Source organism: Orycteropus afer, unplaced genomic scaffold (genome assembly GCF_000298275.1).
Source record: "Orycteropus afer afer isolate SDZICR_OR568_19922 unplaced genomic scaffold, OryAfe1.0 scaffold00083, whole genome shotgun sequence".
Lineage (NCBI taxonomy): Eukaryota > Metazoa > Chordata > Mammalia > Tubulidentata > Orycteropodidae > Orycteropus > Orycteropus afer.
This window is the reverse complement of record NW_006921670.1, coordinates 2,471,827-2,481,862: the sequence shown is the minus strand read 5'-3', so window position 1 is coordinate 2,481,862 and position 10,036 is coordinate 2,471,827. Positions and strand designations below refer to the sequence as shown.

The following is a 10,036-nucleotide window of genomic DNA, read 5'->3' as shown; positions in this document are numbered from 1 at the left end:
GGACTGTTGTTGTCTCCCACTCAGTTAGACACAAATTACAATTGAATAACCATCAAAAAACTAAAATCCCATGGATAAAAAACACACCATGTAATCACACAGGAACAGTAACCAAATAAAGAAAAAAGGGAAAAAAAGAAGAAAAAACAAGCAAACCTGCAATATCTGGGGATAGGGCACTAAGAAAAAAAAAAAGTAGAGAAGGAGAATAATAAATGAAAAAAATGGGAAAAATGCAAAAAGAAAATCAAGGAACAGGGTTAACCACAAGAAAAAAGGAGGGGGACCCCTTAGATTAAAATAAATAAATAAATAATTCAACCAGGCACAGGGAAAAGAAAAAATGCTGAAAACTAGGACCTTGTCAGTCTTACAGGTCCTGAGTGTCCTTGGGGTTGCTGGAAAGCAGAACGTGTTCTTAAGCCCCAGGAATCTGCAAGAGTGCTGTCTCTTTAAATATCCAAAATAGTCAAGCTGCTTTTTAAACCTTCAAAATGGTGGCACCCTCCAGATGGCAAAAGTCCACAGCTCAGCCTACCTTTCTCTTCACCTTCTCCGTTTGTTCCCCAGTGACCATGCACAGTCCTCCGTGCAGTCCCTGGCTAGCAGGGTGATTTGTAGGTTAATTCTTAGGTCCTACCACCACTTGGGAATCTCCAAGCTGTCTGTGCTGTCAGGATCTCTCAGGATCGCTGCCAGACCACAGCTCCATATGTCTCCTTTTTTGGTATTTTCACTGAAATTCTTCTGCCTGTTGGGGTTTGGTCCACTTGTATATCCTTCCCTTCAAGGCTCAGGGGTCCAGGATTATCTTCTGTGTTTGTGTTAATTGGTTTCCCTTTTCTTTGTTGAATTGGGTCTGTGCAGTCTTTCTGCCTAGTCCACCATCTTGCTGGCCAACCTCCCTATACTTCTTATCTGCCTTCTTGGCTTTATTTTTATCCATAGCATTTAATAATATCTGACCTACCACATATTTTACTTGTTTGTATTTATTATATGATTTCCCACTCACATGTAAGCTCATGAGATAAGGATTTCCATCTCTTTTGTTTACTGCTTTATCCCAAATGCATAGAATAAAGTGTAGCACAAACTAACTCATCTCACTGTTGTCGAGTCAGATCTGACTCATAGAGACCCCTCCTTGGGTTTCTGAGACAGTATCACTACAGAAGTAGATTGCCCAATGCTCCTTCTGAGGAGTGGCTGGTGGGTTTGAACCGCCAACCTTCTGGTTAGCAGTCAAATGCCTTAGGCACTATGCCACCAGAGCACAAACTAGGTAGTCTATAAATATTTCTTGAATGACTGAACTAATAAACACTAATAAACAAATGTTGAATGAATAAGTCTGGGAAGTAACAATATATAGTAAGACCTGTGAAAGCTGGAACCTGTATAAGGTGGAAACCTGTCAGCAAAGGAAAACTAAAATATTTCCCACTAATAGAGAGCAGTAGAAAAATGCTAGGACTGCACCTGTTGAAGGCAGAAAGCTTGCAAGACCCAGAAAAACAATGTAGTCCTGTTGAGTTCTTGCTCTCACAGGATTTACTGTATAATATATTATATATTATTTTTTTTAATGAAAATATTATTTTATTGTGCTTTTGGTAAAACTTTACACAGCAAATTGGTTCCTATTTAACAATTTCTACACAATTTGTTCGATTTGACATTGGTTACATTTTTAGTGCGTCAGCTTTCTCATTTCCGTTTGGGTGGTTCTGTTTCCACTAATAAGCTTTCCCCCTTCGCCCTCTCATCTTTGTTTTTGAGTAAATACTGCCATTTGGTCTCACATGTATGATTTTTTTTTAAGTAGCACGGTACTCACAGATGATATTATTTATTTCATGCTCTACATTCTATTGTTTGGCTGAAAGATGACCTCAAGAAATGCTTTTGGTTCAAGGTTTAAAGAGTATCCCAGGATGATAGTCTCAGGGAGTCCTCAACAGGTCCAGTAAGCCTGGGCTTTTAAGAATTTGCATTCTGTTCCATATTTTGCTCCCATTCTGTCAAGATCAATCTTCAGGTAGTCCCCAACTTATGATGGGGTTCATTCCAGTGGCTTTAGCATAAGTAAGTTCTGACGTAAGTTGAATACCTTCTTTTTTTTTTTTTTCAGTTTTCATTGTTGTTGCCTTTTATTATCAGTATCTTTACAAATCTGATCTTTGTCTTTGGGAGTTAGAAACATTACATATAGACTTACAGATATATTTTAATACATACATACATACATAAAATAATACACAAATCATAAAAGATGAAGAAGAGTTAGAGGATGTTGGCATTTTGTCAGTTGCGATAATAACTTCATTTGTGGAAGGTTCTGGATCATCTGGATTATCCCTAGGAATGGAGATGACATTTCTAGTCAGAAAATTAGTGAGAGTCGACTGTATAATTTTTCTTTTTTTCTTCATATATTTCATGGTAACTTCTCACTGCAGGAAGCATTCTTAATCTGCCTGTCAACTTTAGCAAAGCAACCAGAGTTTGGGTTGGGTCCATGTTTTCAAGCAACACAAGCCCTTGATTTTGTTTGGAAAGCTAAATCTATATGGCAGTGTTTTGAACAATAAATCGTAAAATTGAATATCTGCCAGTGAACATCTGAGAATGATAACATCCACAAATTACATGTTGCAACATTGTATATAGTACATATTACTAATGATAAGGTGTACAAAAAAGAAAACAAAAAATAAACAGTTTTAAGTGTGCATTGTCGTAACTTGAATATATCATAAGTCAAGGATTACCTGTATTATGTTCCTGATCGGAAGGTTGGCGTTGGTAGTTAGGCACTATCTAGTTTTTCTTGTGACAGGTAGATGAAGTCATGGTTCATACACGTTATTAGTCCTTTGGACTGATTTCTTTTTTGAGTCTTTGGTTTCCTTCTTTCTCTTTCACTCTGGATGTGTAGAGACCAATAGTTGTATCTTAGATGGTTGCCGCTTGCAAGCTTTTAGAACCCAGATGCTATGCACCGAACTAGGATGTAGAACATAAACTTTATGTACTATATTATGCCAGTTGACTGAGCTGACCCATGAGATGATGGTCCTAAGCCTTAATATCCAAAAACCAATCCTGCAAGGTGTTTGGGTAAGTGTAAGAAGTATCTGTGTTAGTACCCCCATGTACTTTATTGTTTATATGAATATATAGGGATGCATTGCTCTTACATGTATATACCTGGATATGGTTATATCTATATATGACCACGTCTCTCCACACATGTGCATACCTATACACATGCATGTATACATATATACACATGTAACCACACTCCTATTTTCTAGCTGTTGCACAGCTGTATACATCATAGCATTTACCAAAAATGTCCTTTTTTCTTTCTTCTTAGTGATATCATTTACTTTGATGCACTTTGTGCACCCTTCACCCACATATGGTTAAATGTTCATATATATATATACTATATATTCCTCCTGGAGAAATCCTGCAGTGAAACAATGCCCTATTTCCCCAAATTTTTAAAATCACAGAACTCTTTTTTCGAATATCAGCTAAGGAATAGTCTTTGGGGAATCCTACCACATGACAAATTGATCAAAATCTGGTTATCAGCAAAACAACTTGAGATGACAACTTGATGTTCTCCAGTGGCTCTACTACATGGTGATTTAACAACCATTGTGCTGAAGAAATTATTACTACCATTGTGAACTTTCTGGTGTCCTTGATGGTGGCTTTTGTGCACAGAAAAGATCACTCAGAAGCTAGATTTTTTTAAAACGAACATTTGATTCATTAAAATGTTACATGTTTTTCCTTAAGCTTTAAGTACATTTATAAGTCTAACAAATTTTATAGGAGCTTTTATAACATGGCTAACTAAATTCCCTTAAACATTTTGAGCTATATTTATAAATTTAGTATATTCCTTTTAAGAACTTTATCTTATTACCAAGCAAAATCTTCCCAATTACCTAAACATCTTTTGTAGGTTTAATAAATTATGCTTATTAGTATAGTTAGTCTTAGGTATCTTAAATGTTCAAATAATGTTTATAAATTTAGTTAGAAACCTAAAAATTGCAGGTCTAATCATTTAATCAATCAAAGACTAATCTGTTATTATACAAGGCTTAATTCTCTTACCTTAAAAGTTCTCAGAACACCAAAGATGCACAATTCCCAAATTTAATACAAAAATAGTAGTCTGTGGGTTTGATTTGTGTCTCTATTTATTTTTAAATCTCCCTAGACTTAAAAACACTATTTCTATACTTAATTCTAAATTGTCCTTACTTCCACAAAGAAAGCAATTATGTTACTCCAAATAATTTAGGGTACTCTCCCAGGTAAATTTTGGGGTTATCTTTTCAACTAATTGAGGTTGCATATCAACTGGAAATTTTATCTGGGAGATCTATAGCTAACTGCATTCAGAGTGATTTTTCTCAAGATAAAGAGGGACACGTAAATCTCTTTTTAATAGTTGTTAGGCCTATAACCAAAGAGCTCTGGTGGTGCAGTGGTTAAGTGCTTGGTTGTTAACCAAAAGGACAGTGGTTCAAACCCACCAGCCATTCTGCTTTGAAAAAGGTATGGCAGTCTGCTTCTGCAAAGACTTACAGCCCTGGAAACCATATGGGGCAGTTCTACTCTGTTCTATAGGGTCACCATCAGTCAGCATCAACTTGAGGGAATTGGGTTTGGTTTTTGATTTCTGACTTAGCCACCTTATATTAAAAAAAAAGACAACTCACCATCATCGAGTCAATTTTGACTCATAGTAACCACCATTGGGTTTCTAAGGCTATAAATCTTTTCGGAAGTAGGTTGCCTCATCTTCCTCCTGTAGAACAGCTGGTGGGTTTAGAACCAACAACCTTCTGGTTACCCAAATGCCTTATCCACTATGCCACCAGAGCTCCTACAGCTAGGCCAATAGGATCTTCAAATGCATGCCCTCTAAATGGAGTGGTTTCTCAGTCCATGATCTTCAGATTTAAGTTACTCAGGTCAGTATCTTGATTTTTCTTCTCCTTATTGAAGTCTACAACCCTCTCTAAGTTTGTGGATAACTTCCAACATTGCTTTGATTGATATTTAAATTGCTCTCTTATATAAATTTTATGGCTTTCTATTGGATTTTCTGTATCTCTTTAAAGGCTTTGTTTGATATGTGATCATGTCTCAAAAGTCATGCTAAAGAAAACTACAGAAGTGTTAAAGTACTCCTACCAGGTCTTAGCACAGTTAACACAATTAATATTTGTTTAATGAATGATATTGTGATTTAAATTTAGGTCTTTTCCTATAAAGAACATTAAATATACTAAAACACCAGTCCAATTAAATATATGCTATTAAAATCTGACAGTTGTTCTTCTAGCTACAAGCATTACCTGTAACATGCTTTGAATATTTTCATATTCTCACCTGTTCATCTAGAATTAGATTTATGTGAGATAAGCCAATTATAGTGGCAATCACTGGCTTCTCCTAATATCTGGTTTTTATATGTTTTGCAGTATATTTTAAAAAATAGATATTTAGTTGATTTCTGGAGCCATAGTCCCAGCACAATATTAAAGGCCCAATTAATAAGTAAGACCATTTATTCAAACTCCAATTCTAAGAATAGTGAGACATAAGGCCTCCGTAATCTGTTTCCTGTTGATACCTGAAAGCAGTAACAGCAGGGCCTATACACTGTTTTACTGGTTTACTTGCTTATACACAGTAGAACCTATGATCTGAACAGGTGAGGTGCCATTTGTTCAGCCAAGAATTCCCTGTACATGTTAGATGGATGCCTGGGTAGGTGGGTACTCAGCGTTGCCCTTTCTTGCTGTCTCTTTTCTGTGCCTGTTACTAATGCCTACTTTCTTTCTAGTAAGTTGCTAGGAGGTGGGATTGAAAGCATGGCAATAACAGAAGCTTTTGGAGGTAAGTAGAACCTTAATATTTTGTTCTATGAAATCTGTATATTTAAATAAATATTCAATAGTAAATTATACCTATTTTGGAACTTATTAAATCTCAATTATTATAATATAGGATCAGTTAGCACTACAATTAAAATATATATCAGCATAAAGAGATGAGTCTTACTGGCATTTTTCATCTTTTTATCTCTGAATCCTATAGAAGAGAATAATTTTTTTTTTCTCTCATTCCTTCAGTAGGTAATTGAACAATGAGGCTGATCATCTTATTTCTAGGAAGTTCATGTCCCATGAATGCAGAGTAGGCTCTCTTTTCCCTGATTAATAGTATCTATACATTCTTCTGAGATTTCCATATGGACAATCACATCACTAGCAAATAATGACTGTTTTGTTTATTCCTCTCTAATATTTATGCCTTTAATTTTTGTTCTTTCTTTCTCTGTTTCTATCTTAACCTACCAACACCAACACCCTGCCACTACCACTCTCATCTCTTTTTTCTTACTAGGATGACTAGGCCTCCAATACTGAAAATGACCACCCTTGCTCCCTTCTAATTTTAAAGGGAATGCTTTCAATAGTATCCTATTAGAATGATGATGGGGTAGGCTTTCTGTAGATAACCTTTATCATATTAAGGAAGTTCCCTTCTGTACTTGCTTTGTTAAGAGCTTTAATCATGAATGAGTGGTGAATTCTATTAAATGTTTTTCAGTCTTTATTGAGATGATCACTTGGGGTCTCTCCTTTATTTTATTACTGTGTTGAATAACATTCATATATTTTAAAATGTTAAACCATTTCTGGAATAAACTCAATTTTGTCATGATTTGTTATCGGTAGTATCTATTTTCATACATTTTAGATTGGTATTGCTAATATTCTGTTTGGCAATTTTAGATCCATGTTCACAAATGAGATTGGCTTATAATTTTTCTTATACTGTTCTTATCTGGTTTAGGTATCAGAATATAGTGGCCTCATAGGGATGGGCAGTAGTCCTTTTTTCTGTGTTGGGCAAGAATTTGTATAAGTTTGATTAACTGTTTTGAAAGTTTAGTATAACTGAAAAAAAAATTGAGCCTTGTGTTTTCTTCGTGGGAAGAGTTTCATAAGAAAGGCTATTTTAGTTAAAAGACTATTCAGCCTTTCTATTTCTTCTCATATCAGTTTTGTTAGGCTTTGTTTTCTTGGAATATGCCTATTTGAAGTTTTCAAATTTATTGGCATACAATTGTTCACTGTATTCTTATTATCTCTCCTTTTAATCTTTGCTGTATGTGAAGTATGTCCCTTTTTTCATTTCTGATATTGTTTATTGTGTACCTTCTTTCCTTTTTTCTTGAGCAGTTAGGGTTTTTCTATTTTATCAGTTCTATCAAAGGAACAATTTTTTACTTTATCAGTCCACTCTATTTTGTGTTGGCTTTCAATTTTATTGATTTCTCCTCTTTATTATTTTTCTTCTACTTTCTTTGGGTTTATTCTAGTCATCTTTTTCTAACTTCTTAAAATGAACACTTAACTCATTAGTTTTCAGCCTTTCTTCTTTTCTAAAACAAGCATGTAAGACCACAAATTTTCGTCAAAGAATTACCTTCACAGAGTCCCACTAATTTTGATATTAGCATTGACATATCATTTAGTTCTAAGTATTTTTAATTCCCATGATGATTTCATCTTTGATCCATGAGTTATTTAGAAGTTTTATTTTATTTCTAAATCTATGGTAATTTTTGATTTATCTTTTTATTACTGATTTCACTCTTGTTTTCATTGGGGTTAGTGATAATGTTCCCTGTGTACTTGAGAAAAATTTGTATGTATTCTCTAATTTTTGGGTGCAGACTTATATATACATATTCATTAGTTTAAGCTCATTAGTTCAATATTTTTAATGATTTTATATTCTTGGCATATCCATAATTGAGAGTATGGCTTTATCAATTTCTCTTTGTCATATTGTCAATTTCTACTTTATGTTTCAAATCTCTTTCGTTTGATGAATTCAACTTCAGAATTCTAAGTTCTAAGAATAAACTGAGCTGCTTCTTTTTTTCTTAATCATACATTAGCCCTCCTATATGTGGCATAGTGCCTAAGGCATTTGACTGCTAACCAGAAGTCTGGTGGTTCAAACCCACCAGCCACTCCTCGAAAGGAAGATTGGACAATCTACTTCCATAGAGATACCACCTCAGAAACCCAAGGAGGGGTTAAGTTTGTGTGTCAGCTTGGCTAGGCCTAGTTGAGTGGCTGGGCAGCTGGATGTAGTATTCCCCATGATGAGACTGGTAATCAACTCCATGGTGGAATCTACTGTGAGCAGCTGAGTACCTGCCCTAGGGATGTGGTCTGCTTTCTGTATATAAGGAGAAGCCTTAGGAAACAGTCTCTAGCTTATGGCATGCTTGAACCCTGCATGTAGCTGTATTGTTCAGCAGCCTGCCATGCTCTGCCGATCCTGGGACTTTCAATGGACTTGAATCAATGGCCTGCCGTGTTGTTTGGTAACATCGGGACTGTGCCATTTTATTTGTTGACCTTGGGCTTGTTAGCCTCAGCAGCCAGTAGCTGCCTGAATGAAGAGATGCTTCTAGTTTCAGTGGGCCAGGAGCAGGAGGCAGAGCTGAAGCCCACGGTTGAGGGGCTTTCACACAGGCCCTGGAGCCTGGCACTTTGAACTTGGGCTTCTAGCCTCCCGAACTGTAAGAGAATAAACTGTTTGTTCATACCATCCCATTTGTGGTATATTCTTGTCAGAGTGGCACTAGGTAACCAGAACAGAGGGGTCACTATGAGTTGGATCCAACTTGATGGCAGTGAGTTTGTTTTTTTGTTAGTATACCTAATGAAGCTTTTGTATTAAAGACTATTTTGTCTGAGAATAATATATGATGCCAGCTGTAAGTTAATATTTGCCTAGTATATCTTCTTCTATGCTTTGTCTTTCAGACTATCCATATTCATATGCTATAGCTGTGTCTCTTGTAAACAGCCCACATTGTTGTTGTGTACCATTGAGTGGATTTTCAATTCAGATATTTTAATCTGATAATCTGTCTTTCAGTTGATGAATGTAAACTGTTTATATTTATCATTATTAATATATTTGTACTTTTCTGCTCTCTTACTTGTTTATTTTTATTTGTCCTATTGTGCTTTTTACCCTTTTCTTGGATTGAGTTTTTTTGTTTTGTTTTTGTTGTTTGTTTCTTTAAATATAATAATTTTTATTCCTTTTTCCCCTCTCTTATTTCAAATATATAATTTCTATTTTTCTTTTTGGGAGCTCTGGTGGCGTAGTGCCTAAGGCATTTGACTGCTAACCAGAAGGCTGGAGGTTCAAACCCACCTGCCACTCCTCAGAGGGAGGGTTGGGCAATCTACTTCCATAGTGATATACTGCCTCGGAAACCCAAGGAGGGGTCGCTATGTGTCAGGTCCGACTCCACAGCAGTGAGTTTTATTTTTCTTTTTAGTGCTCACTCTTGGAATTTTACCATACATATTTTAACAACTTTATTGAAATATAACTTAGATCCATAAAATTTATCCTTTCAAGGTGTACCATTCAGTGGGTTTTAGTATGTTTAGAGTTGTGCTACCATCATGACAAATTTCAGAACATTCTCATCACCCAGAAGAGATATCACATCCACATTAGCAGTCAGTCACCCCCTTTCCTCCTGATCTCTCCCCAGAGCTTGGAAACCACTTATCAACTTTCTGTTTCTAAAGATTTGCCTCTTCTGAAAATTTCGTACAAATAGAATCATACAAAATGTGGTCTCTTGTGACTGATTTCTTTCACTTAGTAAACATTTGCAAGATTCATCATGTTGTAGCGTATACAACAATACATATGTAAAGTCCAAAGTTAAATAATATCTTAAACTCTCTTTTAAATAATATAAAGAATTTAGAACACTGCCCTCCAGATTTACATAATGTTGTTGTTGTTGTTGTTAAGTGCCGTCGAGTCGTTTCCGACTCATAGCAACCCCATGCACAGCAGAACGAAACACTGCCCGATCCCGCGCCAGCCCCACAATCCCTGCTATACTTGAGCCCATCATCGCAGCCACCGTATCAAT

At 35.8% G+C, this 10,036-nt stretch overlaps 1 protein-coding gene across 1 annotated transcript in view; it reads left to right on the top strand.

The window, feature by feature from the left end:
• Nucleotides 1-10,036, top strand: part of DMC1 (DNA meiotic recombinase 1) — a 77,504-nt gene that overhangs the window by 14,949 nt on the left and 52,519 nt on the right. The window contains exon 5 of the mRNA XM_007941668.2: nucleotides 5,885-5,937. Coding sequence (XP_007939859.1) covers nucleotides 5,885-5,937 — 53 coding nt within the window. The remainder of the gene's footprint in view (nucleotides 1-5,884; nucleotides 5,938-10,036) is intronic.